Here is a 26,624-nt window from a genome sequence, read left to right on the forward strand (position 1 = left end):
GAGGACGAAAAAGGCCTCCTCATTTTGAACGGCAGAGCATTCCATACCACCGCCCGATAAATCTAGCATTTTGAACGAACGCTTTGACGAGCTCTGGAACCAAGACCGGTTCGAGCTAAATCATGGGGTCGATTTTACCCAGATAAGTCCACATACTGAAAATTCAACCAATGAGAGCCCTCTAAACAAAAAAAAATTACAGGCCTCTCCAAGGTTTGAGATAAGATGTGGACGGTGCCGCCATCTAGCGATTACCTGGGTAACGACTGTCCGGACGGAGCGCCGGCAGGCGGCGCAGTGCACGACGCAGAGGCGGACCTGGACACAATGACATCATCTATCACCTGTACCGGGCTCTCACATGCAAACACTCGCCCCAAGGCGATGTGCGGGCGCATGTTGTGAAAGAGCGGTCCTCACGTTGAGAGCGTTAATTGACAGATGAGGAAGAGCTAACCGGTACAAGTTGGCATCAAGCTCAAGAATGGCACGGCTATTCGGTTTAAGGAAATGATGCATTCCATTTGTGACCAGCTGCCTGCAATTTGCTACCAATGAAAGCACACGTTTGTAACTGAAATCACTGTCACTCTACTCTGGACTAATTCAGGTCACGTCAACTTCATGACCGGCAACGGAAAAAGCAGCGCGCAAGCGACATCAGCATTGGCAACATCGAAAGCTGTTCGGTTCAAACCACCTAGCATCCAACGGAGAGTATCTACCAAGTCAATTTGCTTCCGTAGAAACTTCAACTACATGCGCCTATCTAGCAAAAAGCTTCATGACGCACTTGTTTTCAATGATCAAGCCATTCCATGCCTGCACGCGGCTGAAAGCATGAAAGTAAATATCACTAACAGCAGATCAGTGCGAGAGAAGACGCCCGTAATAAATCGTGACGCATGCCCCAGCCGTGTTCTGCAGAAGAGCATATGCCCCAGCCGTATACCGAAGAAGAGCATAATCCAGCTGCCGAGCGTGTCCGCGCAGCACGACCTACTCGGGAGCCGGCCGCCGCGTGACGCGTGCCGTGACGTCACAGCCCGGGTGTCGGATGTCTTACTGAGCGCCCGGCAACGTGCGCCAGCATGCAGCGACCGAGCGGCGCCGGCGGAAGCAGCGTCACAAGCGCCTCCCACCCAAGCCGACCACTACAGTAGAGGCTGGAGGCGGAGGAGAGGCCGGAGGCGGAAGGGAGTGGGGCTGGGGCGAAGGGGAGGCTGCAGGCGGGGGGGGGGGGGTTGGAGGCAAAGGGGAGGCTTGACGCGGAGGGGGGAAGTTGGAAGAGGAGAGGAGGGTGGAGGAGGAGGGGAGGTTGGAGGTGGAAGGGAGGCTGGAGGCGGAAGGGAGGAGGGAGGCTGGAGGCGGGGGGGGGGAGGGGGGGGGGGGGGGGGGTTGGGGGCGGAGGGGAGGCTGGGGGCGGAGGGGAGGCTGGAGGCGGAGGGGAGGCTGCAGGCGGAGGGAAGGGCCGGAGGCGGACGGGGAGGGGAGAGGGCTGGGGCGGAGGGGAGGCTGGGGCGGAGGGGAGGCTCGATGCGGCAGCGGGAGCGGCACCGTCCCCTTCAAGCCCCGCTGAGTGAGCGCGAGCGACGCGCGCGCCTCTGGCGGCCGACGGCCGTACTCACAGGTCCGGCTGCGAGCGATAACTGGGCGGGTACAGGATCCCCAGCTTGCCGCCTGTGGAACCCCACGACAAACGGTCACGCCGGAGCAACGCAGGCGATCCGCGGCGGCAACACGCACACGACACTGACCGTCCGGCGCGCACGGCTCGGCGCGCCGGCGACAAACCAGCGCAGCGGTCCCCACAGATCACACGATGGCGGGCAGGCGAGGCGAAGCGGGACCGATGAAACGGCAGACACCAGCGATCAGCCGCGGGACACTGACAAACGCAGGACGCTCACCGCACGCGGCAGCCTGTGCCACAACCATTCGCGCCGCGGGCAGGTGCCACGTGCCGAAACTCCTACCACGAGCGGGTCCTGTGCAGCCCAGCAACACGTCAACGGCCCACGAATGTCACCTTGTTGGCGCGGCACCCAGCCGCGACAGTGGCGCCCCGGCCCGCCCGGGAGGTGGGGTGCCCGCTGGCGAGCTGGGTGCGAGCAGGACGCCGGACTACTCACGCGTGTACGGTGACGAGCTGGACGAGTTCGTCGTCTGGTGGAGGTCCCGAGAGGACCGCGAGGACAGCGACTCGTTGCTACTGCTCATGCTGTTGTTGGTCAGGCTGCCACCCTCCAAGCGTTCGCGCTCGTTGAGGACTGCAGGAGCGGACGCGGGCACTTCGACAAGCACGCACGGAAGCGAGCCAAGCCAAGCCTCGCCTGACAGTCGGACCAGAGCCACAGCCGCCGACGACACGACAGTGACTGACACCGACCACGACTGCGTCGCAAAACAGTAAGCCCAACAACTGGCATCAAGGCATGAAGCTCGAAAACGACGGCGACAACCGGCAGCAAACGACTCCCTCGGCGACTGGCAGACCACACGATGACAACACCATCCCAGGACAACGCCAACCAGCGCCTACGAGCCCGAGCGGCTCACGTCAGCCCTCGGCAGCCTCCGCGGAGAGGCGCATACGGCCCTATCGCAGACACCACGGCACCGCCGCATCAGACTGCCGCCGACGCGCGCCGCCACAGCCCGGACACGGACAGACAGACGCGCGCGCGGTGCTCCGCGCGGCCCCTCACCGGACGGGTTAAAGATGTGCAGCGGCTTCTGTCGCAGCGGCGGCTCGGAGGCGGCCGCGGCGGCCGCCGCCAGCGGCGCCACGGCGGCGCCCCCCGGCGGCGGACGGGTGCTGGCCGCCGGCCGGCACGTACACGGGCGGCGGTGGGTGCGCGTACGGCGGCGGGTAGTGGCGGCGCGCCACGCCGGCCGGCAGCCGCGCGGACCGCGCCGGCTGCTCCGCCTCGTACGCCGTCACCTGGACCGGCTGCGGAGCGGGCGGGCTGGCGTCAGCGGAGGCGGCCAGGGGGCGCGGCCGAGCGGCGCCGCCAGCCGGGCATCGCGCGGCACGGAGGCGCACGCTGATCGGCGGCGCACCGCGCGCCGGGCCACATCCGCTCCAGGGTCACGTACTGGCGGGCTGATGTCAACCATGTCTGTACCCCTGTTTCGGGTCTCATCCTTGCCTATACACCACGTCCTACCACATCCTTTCTCAGTTCCTCCCCTCAACCGCCCCGGATCGCCCCTACCAACCGCTCCTCCCTCAACCGCCCGGACCGCCCCCTGCCAACCGTTCCTCCCTCAACCGCCCGGACCGCCCATGCCAACCGTTGCTCCCATCGGTCGCCCGGTCGGCCCGCTCACCTGCGCCATGGCCGATATGATGCCGGGCTTGGCCGGCGGCGGGCCGGCAGACACGGGGCCGTTGCTGTAGTGCAGCTGTCCGTTGGAATCGCCCGTGCTGGCCACCGGTCCGCCCGAAAATATCTGTCGCAGGGACGACAGACGCGCTCAACACACCGCCCGGGCAGGGCACGCTCCGGAAGGTGGCCGCCCGCCCTCCGCCATGGCGACCGGCCCGGGCCTGCGACGTCACATGACATAACAAACATATCCCGGCAGGCGCTACATACCGGACAAAGAAGCGTCGCCATCCCATCAGCGAGCGCGCTTGCGAAGACGGATCCAGTATCAATGACGCGTATGTTCTGCGCCCGGCGCGACAGCAGCGCCGACGACGAGGCTACTCAGCAGGATCACTGGGCCACGACCGGCTCTCCCACACGGGACCCGGCTCCCAAACAAGCCCCGTGGCCCGTCTCCGGCGATAACGAAGTGTCCGGCGCTAACGACGTCCCGGTCCGACCCTCTGTCACTTTCCAGGACGCCGCCTCGGCGCGAGACGGCCCGGCACCGGGCGGGCGCTCGGCGGCGGCGGCAGCCCGGGCCGGCTCAGTCACGCACCGTGTCGAAGTGCCCGATGAGGATCTCAACAACGGCGTTGCAGAACTTGATGTCGATGATGGCAGCCATGGTCTCCTCCTCGGGCCGGAGCAGGGTCGGCCCGAAGCAGACACCCAGGTTGCTGACCGACATCAGGTTCTTATCGCTCTTCCGACTCACGCTGGCGGCACGGCGCGGTACGCCAGGTCAGGTCACGTGGAGGCGCGCTACGTCGAGTTTAATTAGGCCACGCCAGGTCGGGTTGGGTCGGGTTAAATCTGCGTCAGCCAGTCATGTCACATCGTCACAGGTCACACCAGGCCACGCAGGCCAACTTGTGTCAATGTGGGACGGTCTACCATGGTCAGATCGGGTCAGCTAGAACTGGTTACCATCACATCAGACCGGACCAGGTCAGGTCAGGTCAGGTCCGACCGCGTTAAATCAGGGACGAGTCGTTCCAACCCCAGTCGGCCCGCACACATTCTTACAAACAAGTCGCCTTCAACAAATCACAGGCACACAAAACACGCGGTGACACACAGCATGTGCCTTATCACAGAGTCGGACGTTTGTCATCGCCAATCAGCGGCCTCACCGACGCACGTTCAGCCCACACCACCGGCCCGTGACTATGGAACGCTCCCACTAACAAGACCGCACGTGGACATGCGCAGCCTCCATCGCGCGATGCCGTACTGACTTTTGCGCATGCTGCATCAGTATCTTCAGCATGCGGTAGTTGACCTTGGGCAGCTTGCGCACCAGCTTGTGTATCTCAGCCACGCGCACCTCCTTGTTGTCCGTTTCTGTAAAGCGGTACGGGGTGTGGCCAAATGCATATGTTTCCACATACGTACAGCGCGCCGCTAACATTAAGTCTTTCTAAAAGCCCCAGACGTCTCGCTGCGTTGTATGCCGTCGCGCACGAGCCTGGTGTGGATGACGCACAGCCGTGGAGCGTGAGCGCTCCGTCCCGCGGCGGTGGCGGCGGCGGCGGCGGGAGATCGTCCGGCGACACGGACCCGTCGGACTGCGGCGTCGTGACTTCCCTGCCGTCTGCACAGTGCAGACGGCTTAGCCACCACCCATCCGTTGACCAGCTAACTCACTGAGACCCTTCCGAAGCCCCAACAAGGCTCCCTCCCGACCACAGAAAGCCAAGTTCGGCTCAGGCTTCTCCACCGTCCCCGGTCCACCGTCCGCCCCCTCCCCTCCCTCCCATCTGGCCCCGTGCCGGACTCGGCGCCGTCGCTCACTGGCGGCGTTGATGAACTCGTGGTGCAGGCGGAACGTCATGAGCGGCTCCGGCAGGCTGCGGAGGAAGGTCTTGATGGCGCTCGTCAGCGTCTTGGTCTCCCACTCGACGACGTTGTCCAGCGGCAGCTTGTCCAGCTTGTGCCGGCTCAGGCCCAGCTGCACCAGCTTGGTGACCTGCCGTGCGGACGGCCGTCAGACGGCGGCTGGGGACGCGGACAGCACGGTGCCGGACCGGGCACGGCCGGTCTGGCGCCGGCACGACACCAGTGCCGCGACGAACAGGTGGTGGGAGTCGCGCTCGCTCCCGCCTGGCCACCACGTGACCGGGTTTCGCCGGGCTCACGGTGAGCTCAGGGACAGCAGCTCGCTCCCGCCTGGCCACCGTGACCGGGTTTCGCCGGGCCCACGGTGAGCTCAGGGACAGCAGCTGTCATTGGCGTGCACTGGATCGCCGAGCCTCCGCTACGAACGCAAAACTCAACCAGAGCAAAGGAGAACGAAGCAAGTCTGGACTTCCCGCGAATCAACGCGGCGCGTTCCTCCTGTGCCCGCCCAGAGTTGTGCTGACCTTGGAGTTGACTCCGACCACTCGGTACAGCCCCTGCTCCTCGAGGCCGCGGCCCTCGAGCTGGGCGATGCAGGTGGTGATGAAGTGGAAGCCGCTGTCCTCCAGCGCCGTCTCCTCCGTCCGCTGGTCGATGCCGTAATTGGAGTAGGTCTGCAACCACATCCCAGGCCAGGTCTCAGAGGTGGCGAAGCACTCTGCGCAGGTCGCGCAGTAGGCGAGACGCCGCTGGCACCGGGCGTCCACAAGGGTTACATGAGAAAGCAAACAAGCAGCGCAGGAGCATTCGAGGAAGCGTATGGAGACGCCGCAGCTGTCTGCTAATGCCGCCAGCGGCTCACAGCGCTGGCCAGGTCGGCAGAGACCGACGAGCAGCCGCACTGTCCAGCACCGCCACACTCTGACAGCGGGCCGTCGGTGCGCCGCGCCGCGCCGCCTCCGGCCAGCGGTGCCGGCGCGCCCCGCCTGTCCTCTGCGCGCGCGCGCGCTCACCGGCTCCTTGCCGTCCATGGCGTCCAGCCAGAGTCGGCGGTCGTGCTCGGAGAGTGCCTGAAGCGTGTACACCTGGCCGTCGCGCTCCTCGGCCGTCACGTCGAAGCAGAAGCGGCGGTCGATCGTCTCCGACATTCGGCGCACGCATGACTTGACCACCATCTGGTCCGTCGAGCTCTGCGACAGGGGCCGCACGGACGGCGTCAGACGGCGGCAGCAGCGACTCAACACCGGCACCGGTCAGTCGATCTACATGAAACGGCGGCGTCTCAGGCTTTTTTATATGACAGTGCCTATGACACGCCGGCCCGTCAGTCAAGCCGCACTTTGGAACATGAGCGACACGGACCGCACTGACCAGGAACAACATGGAAAAACCCATCGGTCCACCGGGCTTCAAAATAGAGTCGGCGCCCATGGAGACACGGCTACAGCACGGATAGCGTGCAGGAATAACATGGACTTCAGACCGATTCAGTGCGTCCAGCCCTTTACCGGGAGCTGCGGCCAAGTGTGGCTCGCCAACCTCCGCAGCAGTGTCACATGCAGCGTCACCGTGAGCCAAGACCCGCCGCAAAGGCACGGACGGTGCGGCGGCAGGCAGCCGTGCTCTACACACAATGGCGAGCTTCGTCAGGAAACCCTTTACGGGCAGGCTGCGCGGCCTTGGGCGCCACACCGACCTGTGCGCTGGAATTCGTTCGCTTCGCCGAGCGGCGAAAGTTCAATTTGCGGGACAGTGTCGGGGTCGAACACAGATTGGCGAAAATTCCTAAAGGCCTTGTCGTGATTCCCCACGGTGGGCGGCGCCATGAACGTCGCGGAACATGCACACGAGGGTGTCTGCGGAGGGCGCCAATTATCCGGACGCTGATTTTGTCGCCACTAACGTCAAGCTGGAGTAAACCAGTTCCACTGTTTTTATTACTTAATCCCATTATGAAATGGCATATCGCTGCACTTGTTAGGTAAAGTGATATAGTCGGCTCGCCAAGGTCCCAGTGGCTTCTCCGTGATGATGTGAATGTGTGTGTATGAGGACCAAGTGCGCCCAATCGAGGCACGATTGGGGCTTTACGACGCACTCAGCTGCAGACGCTAAATGCGTCGCCGCCTCTCACCCTGGCAGGGGGGGGGGGGGGCGGGCCACCGCGGGGAACTGAACCCGGTACCACTGGTTCCCTAGACAATCTGATAACTTCACTCTCCTAAACAGCCTGGTACCGTCTGGTTTCCTAGACAACCTGGTACCTCTGGTTTCTTACACAACATGGTACCTCTGGCTACCTAGAGGCGCACCTTAAACCCAAGTGCGCTATCAATGGGGACAGACAACGAAACGATTTCGGAAAAGCAATTCTCCGGTAAACCAGAAGAAACAAAACATCGAAATTGCGCATAACAGAATATAATAATAGTGTCTAGCTTTCCGCGCGGCACGGTACATTTCTGGACAACGGAGACCTACAGCACTAGCCGGATGACCTAAAGCACGAGCCGGGTGACCTACAGCACGGGCCGGGTGCCGTCCTGGCCGGCAGTCCGAGTGACGTCACCGCACGCCGCGGCCGTCACGTGACACGAGCCCGTGAAGGAGGTCGCGGCGTCACGCGTCCCGCGCGGCCCCCGTGACAAACGGTGGCTCACCAACAGCGACGGCGACACGGCCGAAGAGAAAACAATCACGCAGCGCAGCACCACAACAAACGCCGCAAAAACCGACCGTCTAATTAACCCGCATGTCCCGGCGTCGCCCGCGGCAGCGCGGCGGCGCGGTGGCGGCGAAAACGGCCTGAGGTGGCGGGCAGCCTTGGCCGACGGGGGGGGGGGGGGGGGGGGCGCGGCCCGGGCCGCAAACTCACCAGCTTGCCCGTCAGCTGGTTGTAGGGGATCAGCGACAGGTTCTTGGTCTTCTTATCGTACATGCAGTAGTGTTTGGTCCACGTGGTGCCGAACGCCTCTGAAGCGGAGAGACGGGGAGGTGAGCGCGTGCCGACGCAGACAGCGGGGCTCCGTACGGCGACGCGAGGCAACACGCAGATCAGCGCGGCACACGCCGGGGGCTCGCCTGGTATCACTGCTCGCCTGGCATCACGCGAGCACAAGACACAGAATAGCATTTTGAAATGGGTCACATATAGACGCGGTTCGTCCATGTATCCGCATGACAATTAGGACAGCCTATTGCTGAGAGTGCCTCGAGCCCACATCCTCTTTATCATCAGAACCATATCCTAGCTGGACAGGCTCGCCACCCGTCTCGAACCGAGCGGCGCGTACAGCCAAACGTTCCTGCCCCCCCCCCCCCCCCGCTACCGCCGTCACCAGGCCGCCGCTACTCACTCTTCTCCATCAGGTACAGATAGCCTTGTCTCGTGCCGGCGTCCTGCGACTTCTGCAGCGCGGAACACGGACCGGGTAAATCACAGGTCGACAACACACAACTACCGATATCCGGCCGCGCACGCACCGCCACCGAACAACACAGCCGCCTCGAGCACGGGTGATTTGTTCGTCTGCTGGAGCGCGGCGACGACTCGGCCGACTCGGGCCCGCACAATACACGCCGCCGCTGTGATAATGTCACGGCCATTGCCGCTACCACCATGAGCGAAACTCGCGGCTGGAGGCCGTCTCAGAGCTGACCGGGAAAACGAGCGGGGTCGTTATCAAGCCAAAGGAGCAGACGGGAAATAGGCGTCGAGCGCTGCCGAATACGGACGGCCGGACGGCACCGGTACGGTCAGCTGCAAAACAGACATTCCCGGCTGTGTCCAGTTTTTGCGGGTAACTGAGCCTGTGTTTTTCTGCTCCGTCAGCGAGTGGCAGCGGCGCTGGCAGACTGCCAGCCGATCAGTCACAGTTCTGCAGGGCCCGAGTAGGCGCAGCGACCGACCCGGGCCAGAACGGGCGCGGCGACCGTCCCGGGCCCGAACGGGCGAGGCGGCCGACCCGGGGCCGCGAGCGCGGCGGCCGACCCGGGCCACGGGCGCAGCGGCCCCGGCCGGTGCCTGATCCCGGGCAAGCCGTACCGTTTGCCGCACGTCCACCATCATCTTGTTTCCTTCAGCGCCTCCACCTCGCTGCGAGTGGCCTCGAACTCCTCACGAGTCTGCCGGTCAGAGGGGCGCGGCGTCAGCGGGCCGCCAGAGGGTCAGAGGCGGGGGGGGATGGGGGGGCAGGGGGGCGGAGCGGGGGGGGGGGGGGCGGCAGACTAGCGGGAGGGCGGACATAAATAGTAGTAGACACACGTAGTAAACAGCACAGAGCAGTTCGACAGCGCTGAGTGGGATGAGAGCGGGAGCGGTAACGGCGATGGCGGACCTCCGGCGCGTACAGCACGCAGGACCTGCACAGAGCGCCGGCGCCAGCGGAGCGCGGCCGACGAGCCGGCGCCGCGGCGCGCCGTGATCACCTGGGCGAGCCGGCCCCTCCCCGCCATCAGCGGGGCGGCGGGCCGCGCGCCGGGCCCGCCAGCGTGCGCCAGCCGAGCATCCCGGTCCCGGTCCCGGCCCCGTCCCCACCGCCCACGCCCGCAGCGGCGACAGCCACCTACCTTCTGCAATCGCATCTGTAGGTCGGTCATCTGGCCCTTGTAGTCGTTGGCCACCTCGTGTCCCTGGTGGTAGAACGTGAGCCAGCCGTACATGCACCCGAAGCAGCTGCAACGGAGGCGGCGGCGCCGTTAGGTTGGCGGCCGGCCTGCCGGCTAGCACGCGCGCCACCGGGTCAAGCGGGGCCGCGCCGACAAGCTGTGACGAGGAGAGGCTGACAGCGACGGCCAGCACCAGGAAGTGATGGGCGACGACGGCCGGTGACGGGCAGACACGATCAGTGATGGGTCAACACCAGCGGTGACAAGTGACGGCAGGTCAAAACACGCGGTGACGCGAGGTGACAGGTAGTGGCCGAGCATGGACAGTAAGTGACAGGTCATGACGGGCGGCGCTCATTGCCCGCCAGTCGCGCGGTACGATGGAAAGCACCATGTGGTGGCCGGCGGTAACAGATGCTGATGGGCAGCGGCGTGTAATGGGGGGTGCTGGCGAACGCGTTACGTGACGCGGCGCCGCGACACAACAGCCGGAGGCGTCCCAGACCGCGCTGCATCGAGCGAATGTAGGTCATGAACCGGTTATGTGTGGCGAGTATCAGTCATCTTGGTGAGGCGATTAATGGTGACGAGCCATGGCTGATTGGTGGTCATTAGCCACCTCACGTATGGCCGTCGCTCATGGCTGACACCTCTCGTTGACACGCGCACCGGTGAACGGGTCAGGGCACGCGTCCGACACGCCCCACTGGCCGGGTTCCGACGCGGCCATCTCGCGGCCGGCCGGCCGTTGCGTCACGCGCTCAGCGCGCGGGCCGGCTGTCACGGCCAATCACACGTCAACAACGTGTCAATCTGACATCGCCGGCCACGGCGCCGCCTCGACAGCCGCCAGCCGCGCTCGCTCGCCGGGACCCGAGCGGCCGCCAGCGGTGCGGCACCGCCGGCGGCCGCGTCCAGACCCCGCCCGGCCGGACCCGGCCCGACGGACCGGCTGCGGCCGACGACGGCGGCCCGGTGCAGTGACCTCCGCGCCGGTCACGCGCATACGGCCATGCGCGCGCACCACCGGCACCGCCGGAACCGGACAGCGTGCCGCTGGCCGGCACAATGGACCCGGCCGGCGCGGAAGTGCGCCGCCTGGCCCAGTCCGATTGTATCTCCGCGCGCCGGATTAGCCGCCGCCGCCGGCCGGGCGGCACGCATTACCCGCGTTCAGGTCCGCGCGACGCGGCGAGCCCTCACCGCGCGCGCCAGGTCTCGTTCGCCATCGTGCGACGTCTGCGTGCGTGTCAGCGTGCGCGCGGTGTTTGACTGTGCGCACGAAAGCGGCCGGATCATCATGACGCTGCAGTCGCACGACTCCGGTCACAACTATCGGACTCGGCATCAATATTGACCGGGCTGGCTCGGGTCCGCTGACCGACGGCGGAGGCGGCCGGCATCGGCCTGGCCGATACCGGACGTGGGCAGGCTTCGGCGCCGTCTGCCGGCCGACCGTGGGTCACCGGGTCAGGCCCGAGGTCAGGCTCGGGGTCGCCCAGTCACATTTACGTAAGGCTAGCAGCACCGCTACAGGAAGGGCCGGCGGCGAACCGCCGACGCAGCCGGACGTCAGTCTCGTTACGCGGCGGCGTGCCAATCTGTCGTCAGCCCCGAGCGCCACACCCGCGTCCCACCAGTGTGCTCACCGTCTCCACGAACTCAAACTTCTTCCGCTCCTGCACCTCCTGAAGCATGCAGACGTAGTCGAGGCTGGCCTGCACGAAGAAGCGCTGCTCCATCTCCAGCGACGCGTCCGCCTGCAACAGAGCCCCATAGCGGTCACCGGCGCCCGGTCACGACTCGTGACGTCGCTGCGGTCGCGACGTCACCGCGCGGAGGCGGGTCACGAGTTATGACGTTATCACGGCCACCGCCCCGGCGCGCACTGTGCGCCGCCGCCGTGCGCCGCCGGCCGCGCGGTGGCGCCGGCCGTGCAGCGGCGGCGTCACCTCTTCATTAGATGTGGCTAACGGCGGCGCGGCGCGGCGCGGCTTGGCGGCGCACGGCGCGCGGCGCGCCGGGGCGCGCCGGCGAGCGTGGCCGCCTCCCACGACCCGGTGGCCCGGCCGGCTCGCTCGGACGGCGCGCCGTAACGGGACGGAGGCCGCTCCGCGCCCCACCGGCGTCCTGCAGCCGGGCGGTGGCGGCGTTCGCACATCGCGGCGCCGCTGATTACCGGCGGTGACTGGCAGCCGAACCATAGCGCGGGCATGCACCGCTGGACGGCGTAACAGCAGGCCACGGCGGGGCGGCTCTGATGCGCGACCCGAGTCGGCGCCAGCCCGCCCGCGAGCAGTTATCGACTGCAACAAACCACTGCCGCTGAACGCTGCCGACATGCCGCTCAGCCCGTGCATGAGCGGAGGAGTGGAGGGCGATGAGGCGCTGGTGGTAGAGCGTTCATTCACACACGAACGTGTGCGGAAGGTTGCGGATTCGAGCCAGGCCGCCAGCCTCGCATCCCGTCGCCTCCAGCGGCGACCAACGTAAAAGAATGCCACGATACATGATCCAACGTGCTTGACGCATCATGACACCAAGACGTGACCTTCCCATTCCTACCTACCGTGAGAGGCGCGTGTCACACACCCGACAGAGCCCGGTCAAGTCTGTCTCACATCAGCAGACCAGCCTGACAGCAGAACGATGAGGCCAAATGGAGCAGCTGGACCCCCTCCAGAGCCCTGGTGAGCGGCCGCCACCCGGTCCAGGCGCCCACGTGATTCGGCCACGGCGCCTCGGGCGACGCTCGGCGGCGGACGAGTGGCTTGGACGGACGCCAGGCCGTCAAGTGGATCACGAGTCGGTATCGGACCGCCGCGCTCGCCACAGACACTCCGTATCGCACCGAACGGACTTTCAGTACAGGACTGCTCGCGACGCCCGATGATACGACAGACCACAGCTCGAGAGCCCGGCCCCGGTGGCCTACGGTGGCGCAGCCTCCCAGCCACGTGACTCTCGCGGGCCGACGCCCCCCGCCCTCCCCCTCCCCGTCCCCTCGCTGCAGCCGAAGCTGCTGAACGATGCGGCCACATGAACGCCGCCCGCCGACCGCTTCATTCTCATTGATGGATTCAGGCCGGCCGGCCTCAATGGCCCGTGCCGATCGCGATAAAGACCGGGTCCGCGGCGAATCCGGCTGACGAGCGCGGACGGGCTCCTTTGGCGGCGACAACCCGGCCCGTGTGAGCGAGCGACTGTCAGCGGCGCCACCCGGCCCGCGCCGCTCGAGCACCGCCACCGGTGACGCTCTGGGAAGGCGGCCCCCAGGCGCGCCGGCAACCCGCTCGTGTCCGGTGTGCTTCCTTCGCCGTTCGAACAAGGCCGACGCGCTGTTGACGCGATGACAGGTTTGGTGCGACCGATCTGTCCAAATTTCCATTATTCGGGTCATAAGCCCGAATGCGAGGCTACATCCCGATTATGTAAAAATCGCCCCCGACCGCAGCGCCCATCTCCGGGCTAACTACCGCCGAGCGGACGCATCGCGTGAATCGCGCGCCCAATCCGGCGCATATTCCATCCCCAATAAGACCTAAGTGTCGCCACTCGATCACGGCCGGCGTTAATCGGCGCCGGTCGAGGCGGCGCGGCCGACCGGCGCGTCCGAGCCGTGACGGGGGCGCGCTTGAGAGCGCACGGTGGCCCTCACCTCGAGCAAACACTGTCGGCCAGCCGGTGACAAAAACCGGCGTCGCCGCCGCTGGCCGGGAACGGTGCGGCACGAGCGCACGCCGAACAGGAGAGACGCGACGCGGCCGGAGGACGGAGCGGACCGGGGACAAGGGATAGGCGACCGGGTACCGGATAGACTGGAGAGCAGACGGAGGACCAGCGACCGCGAACAGGGGCCCGGAGACCGGGGATCAGAGCTCACAGGACGGAGACACGCGAGAGACGGGAGATCACAGACTGCATATGAGACACTGGGGAACGAAGGCCGGATACCGCACCTGAGGCGAGGCCACAGGCGAGGATGCAGATCGAGGGGCAGCACGCAGACAGACGCTCTGATCATCGGCCAGACGTAGCAGCCACAATGGCCTGGAGTCCAGAACTGGGGTGCGCACCGCGCCAGCAGTGGCGCCGGTCCAGCCCCGGCGGATGCGGGCTGCACGTGACATACCGGACGGCGGACCCGCGCGCGCGGACTTTGGAACCCCGTCCACCGCAGTCGCGACAGGCTCGCCGATTACGAGCGCACACTGGTCCACGGTCGAAGATCGCCCCGGACGGCGGGTCGCCAGGCTCAGCTCAGCTCAAACCGTGCATCATCCTCCGAGCGCCGAGCACTGCCGGCCGCCTCCTCCGAGGACAGCCGTCCTCCTGCGCCGGGGGGCGTGCAAGGACGGCCGCCGTCTGACCGGATGCGGAAGCTTGCAGGGCCGACGGCGACGCGGCCAATCTGGGGCACGAGCGCCGCCGGCCGGCCGGCCGCAGGCAGTCCGTCACGGCCGACCCCGCGCGGCGGCCAGCACAAACACGCAGGCCGGTGCGCCGCGACTCGCTCCGACGGCGGCGGCGGGGGGCGGGGGGCGAGCGGGGGGCGGGCACCGCGCCCGAGCTGGCGCGCTGGGCCGGGCCGGCGCCTCAGCCGCTGCAGCTCACGCGGCCGCTGGACGGCTGGAGCGGCGCGGCCGTCAGCATGAGAAGCTCGCGTGTCTCGGCTTGATCAAGGCGCCGTGCGGAACAGGAGATTTGCCGCGCGGCTGCTCTGTTGCAAGAGCCACGACCTTGACGGCGACGACGCGCCCTGAATGTTCAATCAGGTCCGCCCGCTACTAACCGACTTCCCTCTTGGCTCCGTGCAGCACCGGAAGACCTCCCCCGGTGCACAGACCCTCCCCCGTGCCCCCTGACCTGGGAATTACCGCCGCTTCGCCTCGCCTCGCGTCGGACCGCGGCGCGTCGCGCTATCAACAAACACGGCCCGGCTTATGCTATCGGCGGCGGCAGCGGCGCCGGACCGCCGCCCCAACACCGCTCGGGCCGTCCGTGAAGTTGACAGAGCGGGAGCCGGCGGACCAACTTGACGTGTCGGCGCGCCGACCGTTTGTTTGCGACCGGCCGTGCGCCCGCGGCCGCGTGACCGTGTCGGTCGGCCGCCCAAAAACGCCGCAGCATGGGAACGGCACCCGCACAAAAACGCCCCGGGTGATCGGCCGACGGCGCCGGCGGCCGGCGGTTCGGATGAGGTCGGCGCCGCTCTCCTCGGCGCCGAGACGGAAGGCGAGTCAGTCGGGAGCGGGCGGCGCCGGCCGCTCGGGCCCGGCATTGCGACAGAGCGCCGCGTGACGGGTGTGTGTGTGGCTGAGCGGCAGCGCGGCGGTGCGCCGGCGAGCCGCAGCGGCCCGGCGATGCCGCAGGGACCGGGGCAGCGGCCGGCGGCGCACCGCCGCACCGAGCCGCGGCCGTGTCTGCCGGCCCAATCACGGCCAGCGGTCCGCTCTGAAGCACGGCTTGCAATCACCGCCAGCCGCACGGCACTGCAGGCCTGCTCACGGACGGGGACAGGACAGGACAGGACAGGACAGGACAGGACAGGACAGGACAGGACAGGACAGGACAGGACAGGACAGGACAGGACAGGACAGGACAAGACAGGACAGGACAAAACAGAACAGAACAGGACAGGACAGGACAGGACAGGACAGAACAGAACAGAACAGGACAGGACAGGACAGGACAGGACAGAAAAGAACAGAACAGAACAGAATAGGACAGGACAGGACAGGACAGGGACACATTTCTTGAAGTCAAAATCCCGGCTGAAAACACACACAGCACTGGCCGGACCCCGCGCCAGCCGCCGGCCGCCCGCGAGCTGATTTAGCACCGCCAGCGCGGCGCCGAAGCCGGAAATCAAAACAGCGGAATGCCGCCGCCCAACAGGCTCGAAATTGGACAGGCCATTACGGCGACGACGAGATCGATCGCGTGCCACGGCGCGTTTGGTGGCCGACGCCCGCCTACAACACGTTTGGCGATGTGGGTCAGGCACCAATCAGCAGCGACGAGATTGAAGCGCCGACCCGACGGCGGTGCGTCGCTGGCCGACCGGCTGAAGGCCGCCGGTCCGGGGCGCGGTGTCGACAGGCGGCTCGCTGGGAGGCCGATGCACGCCGGCCACGGTCGGCCCGCGGCCGCCGGCGCGAACGGACCGTCGGCGACCGCCAGTCGCGCCCCGATGCCGAAGACATGAGGCGCCGTCGGAGCGAGCCGGCGAGCGACGCGCAAAACTCGCAGCGGAGCGGTCAGCGTGCCACACTTTCCTGCCGGGCGCGGTGCGCTCCGTCCAACGGGGACGCCCACCGCCCTCCAGGGCTCGTCTGCTGCGGGCAATAGCGGAAGGAGCAGGAGCGGCGGCGGCGGTGGCGCAGTCGCCGCCGATGTCCGGCAGCCTGGTGGACCCCGGCTGTCACACCCCCGCCCGCTCCAGGCGCGTCGCGCGCAGCAGGCTCGGGCAGCCGTCTTGCGTAACGCCTGTTGTATGTCGTTCATCGCATAACCTGTCGTTCATCGCACGCCTGTCGTTCATCGCATAACCCGCACCCAGGAGACCGCCGCCGGCCGGCGTCGCGGCGACCACCTGCCACCTCGGCCGCTTCTCCGCCGGAGCGGGCGGCGCCGCCCAGTCACTCTCGGCCCGGGCAGGTATCGCCGGAGAGGTCAGCCCGGTCACGGCTGTCGGCCAATCAGCACGGCGATATCGGGCGGCGGCCGGGCCCGGTAAACACGCCCGGCCGGCGGCGAGGCCGCTCCGCCGCCTGGCCGGAGCGCACGGCCGACCGCCGCGGCGGCCGAGCCGGGCGGCGGCGCCGGTCCCAGGCTCGCGGGCCGGGGTCGGGGCCGGGACCGGGACCGGGACCGGCGCCGGGGCTGGGACCGGGATCGAAGTCGGGATCAGGACCGAGACCGGGATCGGGGCCGGGGCCGGGGCCAGGGCCGGGGCCGGGACCGGGACCGGGGCCGGGGCCATGCCAGATCACCAGACCGTCCGACCGGAGGCCGGCCGGACCTCCACAGAGTCCGCACTCCAATGCCCGCACGGTCAGGTCGCGGGCAGGTCGGCGGGAGCCACGGCCGGAGAAAGCGGCCCACACCGGCCGCGCCGCGCCACGCCGCTGCTGCAGCCAGCTGCGCCGACCGGATGACGTTATCGGCCGTACTGTGTCATGCACGCCGTATGTGACCGTGTGAACACCACCACAGCGGCAGGCGGCAGTGTCGTGCGCAAAACCGTCCCTGAGCCATCGGACGAAGCAAGGGGTCGGCAAAGGTCACGTGATGGAGAGCTGTGCTCAACGCAGTCGCAGCTGAACAAAAGCCAACCTGACACGTCTGACACCACACAAGAACGAGGAAAATAAAGGAACGCTGCAAATGTGCGGAGCGCGTGAACAAATCGTGAAGGACGTTAACACAGGGTCAGTTTCAGGAGCTGATCAACGGGCTGCACTCGGCTTCTGTTGCAAGCCACAAGAGCCACGCCTACCAGCGTGCACGAGCTGCACCATGCAACTTGCACCGTCGATTCGGGCGCTATGCAAAATCTGGGGTAAGAAACAGGACGACTGTTTGCTTTGCTGCATGTGCACCTCATATCACCATGGCCCGGTCGTGCTTCTGCACATGCGAAGCCGTCTAACAGCTGTTCACATCACCCAGCGTCAACGACGTTTGCACAGCGGCGCCTTGAACTATCTCCACTTTTCCCGTGTGATTTGCGCCCTTTTCACAAACAGGCTCAGCACGAACCAGCTCATCCTTCCACAGGCCAGGGCCGCCCGGCCTGGAGGATGGTCGGGCCGCTCGGCCCTTCCCCGCGTTCGGCCGTTCGCCGGCCGGCCGCAGCCGCAGATGCGGACTCTGGTCGGCGCATGGAATAATCCAACCCTGCTCCAACGGGTCTGGGAAACGGTGGCGTGCAAGACAACCACGAGCGGTCACTGGCGGTTCCCTCAACCAGGCGACGAGCGGTGAAACGTGACGCCTCCATCAGGAGCGGTGTGCGTTAATTCCTGCGTATAAGTCATCCAGCCCCAGCCTGACTACTTCCGGGATAATAGAGCAACGTGAAATCGGCACATAAACTAGATCACATTACCGGATAGCTCACAGCTACGCGTAACTTGCACAGGCTTCAAAGTATTGCACCAGTGGGATGAGATGCACCATTCACCCAGAATTACAGGCATTGAATGCGACGTTGCGCCACCTGATTATGCGCTGGGCGGCTTGTTTTCACTCCATCTCAGCGCCGTCAACAATGCTGCCTTCAGCGCCGGTGGCCGGCTGGACCAAGGGCCGTTTAAGAGCGGCCTAACGGCTAGCATCTCGTCAGCGCTAATCGCTAACGAGCTCCCGTAGACCGGCTTACGGCCCATTGACAAACGGCAACTACCGCCGGCCAAGTGGTGACCAGCTGCGGCTGCGGCCAGTCAGTCGGCGCGGCACAGACACGACCCCGCGTCACGCTAGCTCACCGCCCACCGCCAGGGCTGGCCAGTCACGCCGTGAGCGCGCCACCACGCCGACGCCAGCCTCCGCTCCCACCCGGTCCCACGGCTGGTCTGGCGAGGGGTCAGGCCGGGTATCCGGCACCGGCGCCCGTGTGGTTCCCACCCGAGGGCGGCGCGCGCCGGGCGCGGCCCGTGCGCGGCTGCGGCCGCGGCTGCGAGACTCGGCTCCGGGGCCGCACGCGGCCGCCGCCGAGGTTGCGTCGACATTCCTCCGCGGAGCCGGCGCCAGCGTGACGTCACGCGACCACAACCGCGCCGGCTATTCGCGGGGAAACTCATTCAAGGCCCAGTCAGGGCGCCACGAGCGCGCCGGCTGTCCGCCGCGGCGCTCATTCAAGACCCGCCAGCGTTTCACAACCGCGCGGCGCACTGGCGAGGCGGATCATTCACACAGCAGTTCGAGCGCGGGAGCGACACGCTCGTCGCCGGTGCGGCTTCATCAGGCACCGCGCCGGCGCGCGATAAACAACGCTTGCCACAGCGCCTGCAGCGCGTCTCCGAGGCGGCGGCGCCGCCGACAATCGGCGCCGCCGCTGTCCCGGCGCGTCGCGTCGACGGCCCGGTGCAAGGACCGTCGCCGCGACCGCGCAGATGGCACGGCGACAATGGCGTCCGGTGAAAGCCGGCGGAGAGGCGGTGTGACGGGTGTTACCGGCGCCGGCGGCCGGCTAAAACCCGCCCGCCACGCTCCCGGCCGGCCGCCGAAGTAGGTGACGAGGTGAGTGATCGGCTCGGCTGACGCCAAGAGACCCGCTGCAAAGCCTTCCTGCTGCGGCGGATCAGCGGCTGCAGAAGTGAGACGTAGCGTGAAATTGGCCCAATGCTGCCGATCGAGTGCAGGGACTGTGAATGTTTGGTCTCGGGTTGTGAGCCCAAAAAACGCCGATCAAAGGCTAAAGCTGTTCTCACAGAAATGATAACTGTTTGTCAGGACCAAGGGCACGTTAACGAGAGCTGGGCGCCCAAGATCGCTGTATCGCCCGTGTCCCGATGCACAGGCGGGCAGCTGCTCCACGCGCGGGGCTGATACGACAGGAGCTGACGCTCCGCGAGGCTCCCGTCGGCGACGCCAGCTGAGCCGGAGGCTTGCCGCTCCGTCCTCCGGCCACTGTGGCGCCGTCCGGACGCGGGCCGAGCGCGTGCCTCAGCTGGCAGCGGTTCTCACGGTCACTACCGAGCCGAGGCCGGAGCGGAGGCCGCGGCCGGAGCCGAAGCCAGAGTTGGAATCGGAGCCGGAGCCGGAGCCGGAGCCGGAGCCGGAGCCGGAGCCGGAGCCGAAGCCGGAGCCGGGGCCGGAGCCGGAGTCCAAGCCTAAGGCCACAACCGGAGCCGGAGCCGGGGCCGGAGCCGGGGCCGGAGCCGGAGCCGAAGCTGGAGCCCGAGCCGGAGCCCGAACCTGAGGCCGCAGCCGGAGCCGGAGCCGCAGCCGGAGCCGGAGCCGGAGCCGGAGCCGGAACCGGAGCCACAGCCGGAGCCGGAGCCGGAGCCGTCACTCGGCGGCCAGCTCAGCTGACGCCACCCGGTCGTCGACGCGAGCTCGCAACAATGGCCGTCCGGCCGCGACGCTTTGTCTCGCCAGGCCGTTTTACGAGGCCCAGTTCGGGGCGGCTGCGGCCACTCTCGGCTGAGCACGGACCAACAGTTAGGAAAAAGAGGTTACCCAATTGCGCGGCTCGTTGTGGCGTGACAGCGTCCGGCCGCGCCGACGGTGCGTGCGGGCCGGCACGCATCGCGCGCCGGCACACGTCCGTTGTGAGGCGGCCGCGGGGTGCTGCCGTGCCGGCCGTCACGTGTCCGCACGCCGCCGGGGTCCGGCTCGCGCCCCAGGGACGCTCGGGAGCCGGCTTTGGTGGCTCTTCTGAGAACGGCAGCGCGACGCGGTGGCTGGACGTCTCTCCGGCAGATTGGAGGAGATGGCTGAGATTGGTGAATGCGGCCGTTAATCACGCCATTAACACGGCTGGGGCATCCCGCGAAATACGTCCCATGGCCGTGGCCGGCTGCTACGTGACTCTCGTGTGCAAACGATACGCCAACTTTAGCAGTTTGCACCGCTGTCCCTGGCTGCGATCGGGCCGAAACAACGCAGGCCGAGAACGCCAGAGAACCAAGCCAGTCATTCGAACCTTCATAATCGAAGTGTGGGAACGCTTCTTGTAATTTATTTCCGCTGTCAAGTCCCACAGATGTACCCGCGCCCGAAGCACGAGCTTTACCGTTCCGTAATCCAATAACGGCCAGGCTGGCGTCAGCAGCCCGGGAAGGGAGGACGCACGCCACCACTATCCGTTACATCGAACACAAAAGGCCTGGGAACGCCACGAAGACGGACCGGCGGGCGGGCGGCGGAGCCGTTTGAGGACACCCAGTCGGACGACGACAGACCCATCCCGGACAATGATGACGCCACCGGCTTGTGAAGCGTCGCCCCGGGCGCCGCCCGGGCCCCGCCCGAAGCTCCAGGGCAGCGGGCTCGGGCCGGACACCGCCGCAACCGCCGCCATGACCGGGCCGGCGACACCGGCGCCGACTGCGCCGCGCGGAGCTGACCGGACGGCAACGCGGCCAGATACCACCGGCGGCATGTCCGGCCGCACGACGCCTGCACGGGTGCGTGCAGACGGCGCGTCGCTGACCGCCGGCCGCCGGCCGGAGGGGGGCGCTGCCCGGTACGGGCGCCGGCGGCGGTCTGCGTGCGCTGAGGAGATGCTTCTGCCTCCTACTCCGCCTCCAACAGAGCTCAGGCTGACCGGGCCGGCCTGTGCCGCGGCCCACCGGCCGACCGGCCAGCGCTGAAGACACGCCCAGCCGGGCCACACCGGCCCTGCGGAGCCCCCGGCGCCCCGGCCGCGGCAGCGCCGGGCCCGCGCGGTGCCGCCCGGCAGTCGCGTCGCCCCAGCCGGCCCCCTCTGCCGCACCGTATTCATGAGCGACCGGGTGACCGGAGCTCACCCTGGCAACACGGGCGGCCCGCAGCACCCGGATCCAGCGGCGGCGGCGGCCCGGGTCGCGCCGCCGCCAGCCGCGCCGCCTGGCACGCGTAACGGCCCCGTAACGCGACCGCGCGGCCCCGCGGCCACCGAGTCGCACACCGCACCGACGGCGCACCGGCGCGCATGTGGCACCTGTGCCGGTGGCGCATTTACCGGCGGCACCGGCGCTGTCAGTGCTCGCGCCAACAGCACCTGTACCCGCGGCACCTGTACTCAGCACAAGAACTCGCAGTGCGTTCCCCCCACGCGTATTTCATCCCGCATGAATAATTAACAAAACGCCCGTATCTACTCAAGCGGCGATCGCTGCGTGGAAATGCCTATGTACGCCTAATCGTCGCCGATAAACACGTAATCAACCTCATCACGTGACCCCGGCGGCGGCGGCCGGCGCGGTGTCCGCAGCCGGGCGGACGGCGGCGGCGGCGGCAGCGCGAGCGGCCGTGATTGGGCCCGTCGGCGCGTGTGAAGTGGCCGTGACGGCCGGGGCGAGCCCGGCGGCGCAGGCCGGCCTACATCGGCGGCAGGCCTCACGCGGTTCCGGCCCGGCCCGGCCTGGCCTGGCCCGGCCCGGCCCGACGCCCAGCGCCGGCGTCGACGGCCGGCCGGCCTGCGCGTGGCCGAAATGGAAAGCCGGCCGGCGGTGGCCGCTGCAGGCAGCGCTGTACGGCGGGGGTTCGGGTGCAGGGTTGACGGTCCGTGGTTCAAGCGCCAGGCTGCGAGGTTCAGTCGGAGGCGCGTGAGTGCGACCGTGAGTCACACGTGATCCGGATCTATCAGCGGGGCGGGACCGGCGCGGCCAACGGCAGGTCTCTGCGTGAGCCAGCAGTGGCAGGGTCCGGTACACGACCGACCCTCCGAGCCGACCAAAGGCCGCGCAGTCCGCGCGGACTGTGACTGCGCCAGCTGTGAGAGGCGGCGCCGCTCGACACCGGCGGCGGCGCGCGGCGGCTCGTGCCCGACTCGCACCCGGGGACGAGCCACCTGACAGCCGCGAGGTCGGCTGCGCCGGCGATAGCCCCGGCGGACTGAAGGAGTGGTGACGCAGGCCTTTGTGGGGCGTTAGCACGTCAGCAGCGCCAGATCAGATAATGTCGCGGCACGTCGTCAAAAGCGGCCACCCATCTCGACCCTGACGTCACGCGTAGCTCATTCGCAGGTGACCAGCTGGCAAATGGAAAACAAGCGGAAGGTGGCGCGATTGGTTCGCTGAAGACGGCGGGAGGATCGCACGATTTGATTGCACCAGGAGAATCAATCGCAGGTGAGTATTTTACCGGGCAATACGTGGTGATAATATGGTGAGAACCCGAACCGGGCACATGACGGCCTGATACGATGTCCAGACCACACAAAAACTGCACCGTACGGTATCGCCGCCCAGTTACGTTCCCACACAGCCCAACTGCATGCGTGAAGCCCACCTGACTTTGGTATTCTACCAATGTAAACACTCACGTTAAGTATCGATACGACCCCAATGTTCCTTACCTGGTCCCATTTCAGCTACCTCATGAATGTCCTTTTATGAAAGAGCCGTAGAATGATGACAGAGGCTGCCACGCGCAAATAAAAACGCATCGCAATGATTATAAGCAGCTGGAAGCTGTACGCGTACCTCGGCACCACCCCACACCGGTATGAGTGGGCCGGCCCGAGGCCCCAGTGCCGACCCGCCGGTGGGCCGCTCGGCGCCGCGGACCCGGCGGCGCCCGCCCGTCAGCAGGCGGAGCCCCTCCGGCCGCGCGGGCACGAACGGCCCACCAATCTGGCCGCGGCCGACCTTTCGACCGGTCGATGAGGCGCCCATCAGACGCGCCCCGGCAGGTCACAACGCTAACTGGACAGCTGCGGATCGATCCGGGGTCGACCGGGCGCCGGAGCCGGGACGCTGGCGCCCGGCTGGCGGTTCTCGGACCGTGCGCCGGCCGGCCCCGCGGGCCAGAGCAAGGACGCTGGGCTGAGAGCCCTGGCCAGGGCGCCGGCCGGCCCCGCGGGCCGGAGCGCGGACGCTGGGCTGAGAGCCCCGGTCGGGGCGCCGGCCGGCCCCGCGGGCCGGAGCAAGGACGCTGGGCTGAGAGCCCTGGCTAGGGCGCCGGCCGGCCCCGCGGGCCGGAGCAAGGACGCTGGGCTGAGAGCCCTGGCCAGGGCGCCGGCCGGCCCCGCGGGCCGGAGCGCGGACGCCGGGCTGAGAGCCCTGACCAGGGCGCCGGCCGGCCCTGCTGGCTGGGGCGCGGACGCCGGGCTGAGAGCCCTGGTCAGGGCGCCGGCCGACCCCGCGGGCCGGAGCGCGGACGCTGGGCTGAGAGCCCTGGTCAGGGCGCCGGCCGGCCCCGCGGGCCGGAGCGCGGACGCCGGGCTGAGAGTCCTGGTCAGGGCGCCGGCCGGCCCTGCTGGCCGGAGCGCGGACGCTGGGCTGAGAGCCCTGGTCAGGGCGCCGGCCGGCCCCGCTGGCCAGCCGAAAGAGTCAGGACACCTCTCCGAGGTCCGAGACCGACCCGGGCCTGCCGGGCGACCGCAGCCGGCACAGACATGCCGGGGAGCCCGGCGACTCGGCTTCAGGTGGGCGCGGTCAGGCTGGGCGGGGGGCACTTGCGTGGTCCCACCTCCACACCAAAACAAAACGGAAACGAGGCAGGGTCAGCCACGACCAGATACAGCTCAAACTACAGCCCGCCGTGAACAGCCGCCCAACGCTGTACCAGGTGCTGCTGCCGTTCAGCGGCCCGCTGCCGAGCCGCGATAGCCCTGCACGGCGGCGCCCCGTCCCACATCAGCGGCCACCCGCCCACCGGACGCCAGCCAGTGCTCAGGAAAAGCACTGGAAATCCAGCCGCCCTGCTGGCCCGCCGCCAGCGCCGGTCCAGGAGCCGGTCGGCGGCAGGATGGCCGGACGCCGGACCACGGTCAACGGACCACGGACCACGGACCACGGTCCACGGCAGGTCCGACGGACGAGCGCATCGGGTCCGGGGCGCGGCCTGGCGCCACCGCGGACCGCGGACAACGGACCACGGACCACGGACCATGGACCACGGGCCGGGATCACCCAGCCCGCGGGACGGACGTGCCGTCGGCCGGCCGGTCGGAGCGCCGGCGGGCGGCCGCGGCGCCGGAGAAAACGGCGCGCAGGCTCGCGGCGCGCTCCGACCGGCCGTGCTTTCACCGGCCGCCGGCTGCGGACGTGCTGGCCGCAGTGTCCGCCGGCCAGCGGGCGGCCCCGCCGGCACGCGCCGGTGACCGCCGCCCGACGCGCCCGCAGCAGCGCAGCATGCACCGTCAGAGGTGCACAGGTGGCAGGCGAGACACGGCAAAGAGCCGCTCAGGAGGAGCCGCTCGGGGCAGGGACAAAGGATTATTCGGCGGCCAGGCCCGACTCTTGGCGCACAAGTGGAGCCATTTCCGCGTCAAAGCACGCGCGACAGCGCGCGTCATAAACCAAAGCCACAAACGACTCCTCGCAGGCTCACTTTCATCTTATCTACGCACATTCGAAAGCAGTGTGCCAGCTGCGTGCCTTTCATGTCGGACATGCCTGCCGTCCCACCGCACTTTACGCATCGGCCCGATTTTCACGCACGACCGTCAACCGAGCGTGGCCAGATTTTCGAAGCCCCCCCCCCCCCCCCTCACAGACAACGTCGCTGGTCGGCAGGCGCGCCAGCTCCGGCGGCGCCGCCCACTCACCGGTCGGGCCCATGGCTGCCGCAGCGACGTCGCTCCTCCCCCGCGCGCGCTCACCGGGCGGCTAAGGCGCGCTCGATGGCGGCGCCGTCTGAGCGCACGTCGCGATCGATGCCGGACGGCGGTGCGTGGCCGCCGCGTCGCCGCCATTGATCAGCGACGCGCACCCGTCGCACCCGACCATCTCGGTCCCGCCCGCACCCCGGCAGCCGCGCGGGTGCCGGCGGCGGACACCCCAACTGCGGCGGGCCGGCACGGCGGGTGGTGCGTTGGGGCTGCGGGTGCCGCGGGTTGAGCGCCGGGACGGTACGGGAGCGGGCTGAGGCGTGAAACCGTACACGATCGTGACGAAACAAAGGAGAAGAAGCCGCTGGTGCGCGCGCGCGGCCTGCGATGCTGCGCGGCGCCGATCGGGCGCGAGGCGCCTCACCACGCGTCGGCAGCCTCAAACAGCCCGTCCACACGCGATGTGTGGGCGGCACGGAGCAAACAAGAACGCCGAGACGAGCGCCGGCCCCGGAGCGGCGGCGGCGGTCCCGGAGCGGCGGCGGCGGCCCGGCCCGCCGCGGCGCCACGGACATACCGGCCGACCCCAGACGGCGCCGGCCGGCCGGGCGGTGGTCGGCTAGCCGTCGCCCTGTCCTCGGCCGCCGCCGGCGAACCCCGCCGGTCAATCGCGGACGGCGGGCGACGGTGCACGCACGCCTCGCCGCCCAGACAGCGGGGCAACACCGCCGTGCACACACGCGTGCCACTGCCCGGCGGTCAGCACGGCTACCAGACCTGTCCGGCCAGCTCCGGCGGCGGGCGGCGGCCGTGTTTGTTATCGTCGTCGGATTTAACACCTCGCCTCCCCTGAGACGTCTGGTCGGCGCGGCGGCGGTCGCGGCACGGCTGGCCGCCGCAGACGCGGACGCCCGGCTGTGCCGGCCGTCGGCGCTGCGGCGGCGGGCTGGCAGCGGGCTGGCAGCGGGCAGGCCGACTGATGAGCGCTACGCCATCGCAGCCAGTCCATACACAGACCAGGATATACGGCCTGCGGTCCGACGCTGCGCACACCCGCTGCTGCGTTCAATGTACACAATCTCGCCTAGCCGGACCAGGAGCGGGAACAGACATCCGCATGCCGCGGCGACCGAAGCAGGGGCTGATCTCGTGCTTGGACTGACCGGCCCAGTCCCCTCTCCTCCGTCTACCCACTTAGCAGAGCACACGCTAGCGGCATGAGCAGACGCAGGAACGACACATTGTGAGCACCCGACGAACGCGAATCGTCCGCTTGCGACGCAAGACGTCGTGAATTTACGTCACACTGGAGCACAATCGGAATTGTCGTAACTACGTGAAACGACTACCGGACAGCAGACGGATACATAAACCTTGGTGGATGGCGATGAGGTGCCGCCGCCTACCCAATCTTTCGATCCTCAAACGCCGGCTGCCACAGACCTAAACGCGACCACGAATTTAGATGCCCTTGAACTTTAGCGGCTGGCGCGTCGGGGCAACGCTTCAACCATAGCGATCGCTGGTAAGCAGACGCGCTCTGAAAACAAGCCGGCGGAGTCGGCGACGGCGGCGCGTCAGCGCGACCT

The 26,624-nt window shown here is 67.8% G+C and overlaps 1 protein-coding gene and 1 long non-coding RNA gene across 2 annotated transcripts in view; both read right to left on the reverse strand.

Moving 5' to 3' along the window:
* Positions 1 to 237: 237 nt before the first annotated feature.
* LOC119107708 (uncharacterized) lies at positions 238 to 2,743 on the reverse strand. Its single transcript, XR_005095260.1, has 4 exons — positions 2,709 to 2,743; positions 2,133 to 2,270; positions 1,629 to 1,680; positions 238 to 318 (listed from the first exon to the last, which is right to left on the reverse strand). It is a non-coding gene; the product is annotated as an uncharacterized LOC119107708 (long non-coding RNA).
* A 93-nt stretch (positions 2,744 to 2,836) lies between these two features.
* LOC119108386 (rho GTPase-activating protein 26) overlaps positions 2,837 to 26,624 on the reverse strand; it is a gene marked incomplete at its 3' end in the record, with an annotated part of 39,078 nt that continues 15,290 nt past the window's right edge. Inside the window, exons 5-17 of the mRNA XM_037231962.1 lie at positions 11,474 to 11,584; positions 11,243 to 11,268; positions 9,786 to 9,891; positions 9,262 to 9,312; positions 8,573 to 8,624; positions 8,092 to 8,189; positions 6,230 to 6,406; positions 5,741 to 5,890; positions 5,172 to 5,346; positions 4,616 to 4,721; positions 3,934 to 4,093; positions 3,334 to 3,456; positions 2,837 to 2,953 (exon numbers count right to left, since the gene is read on the reverse strand). Of these exons, the coding sequence (XP_037087857.1) occupies positions 2,837 to 2,953; positions 3,334 to 3,456; positions 3,934 to 4,093; positions 4,616 to 4,721; positions 5,172 to 5,346; positions 5,741 to 5,890; positions 6,230 to 6,406; positions 8,092 to 8,189; positions 8,573 to 8,624; positions 9,262 to 9,312; positions 9,786 to 9,891; positions 11,243 to 11,268; positions 11,474 to 11,584 (1,452 nt within the window). The remainder of the gene's footprint in view (positions 2,954 to 3,333; positions 3,457 to 3,933; positions 4,094 to 4,615; positions 4,722 to 5,171; positions 5,347 to 5,740; positions 5,891 to 6,229; positions 6,407 to 8,091; positions 8,190 to 8,572; positions 8,625 to 9,261; positions 9,313 to 9,785; positions 9,892 to 11,242; positions 11,269 to 11,473; positions 11,585 to 26,624) is intronic.

This window comes from Pollicipes pollicipes, unplaced genomic scaffold, assembly GCF_011947565.3.
Source record: "Pollicipes pollicipes isolate AB1234 unplaced genomic scaffold, Ppol_2.1 Scaffold_6686;HRSCAF=7923_pilon_pilon_pilon, whole genome shotgun sequence".
Classification (NCBI taxonomy): domain Eukaryota; kingdom Metazoa; phylum Arthropoda; class Thecostraca; order Pollicipedomorpha; family Pollicipedidae; genus Pollicipes; species Pollicipes pollicipes.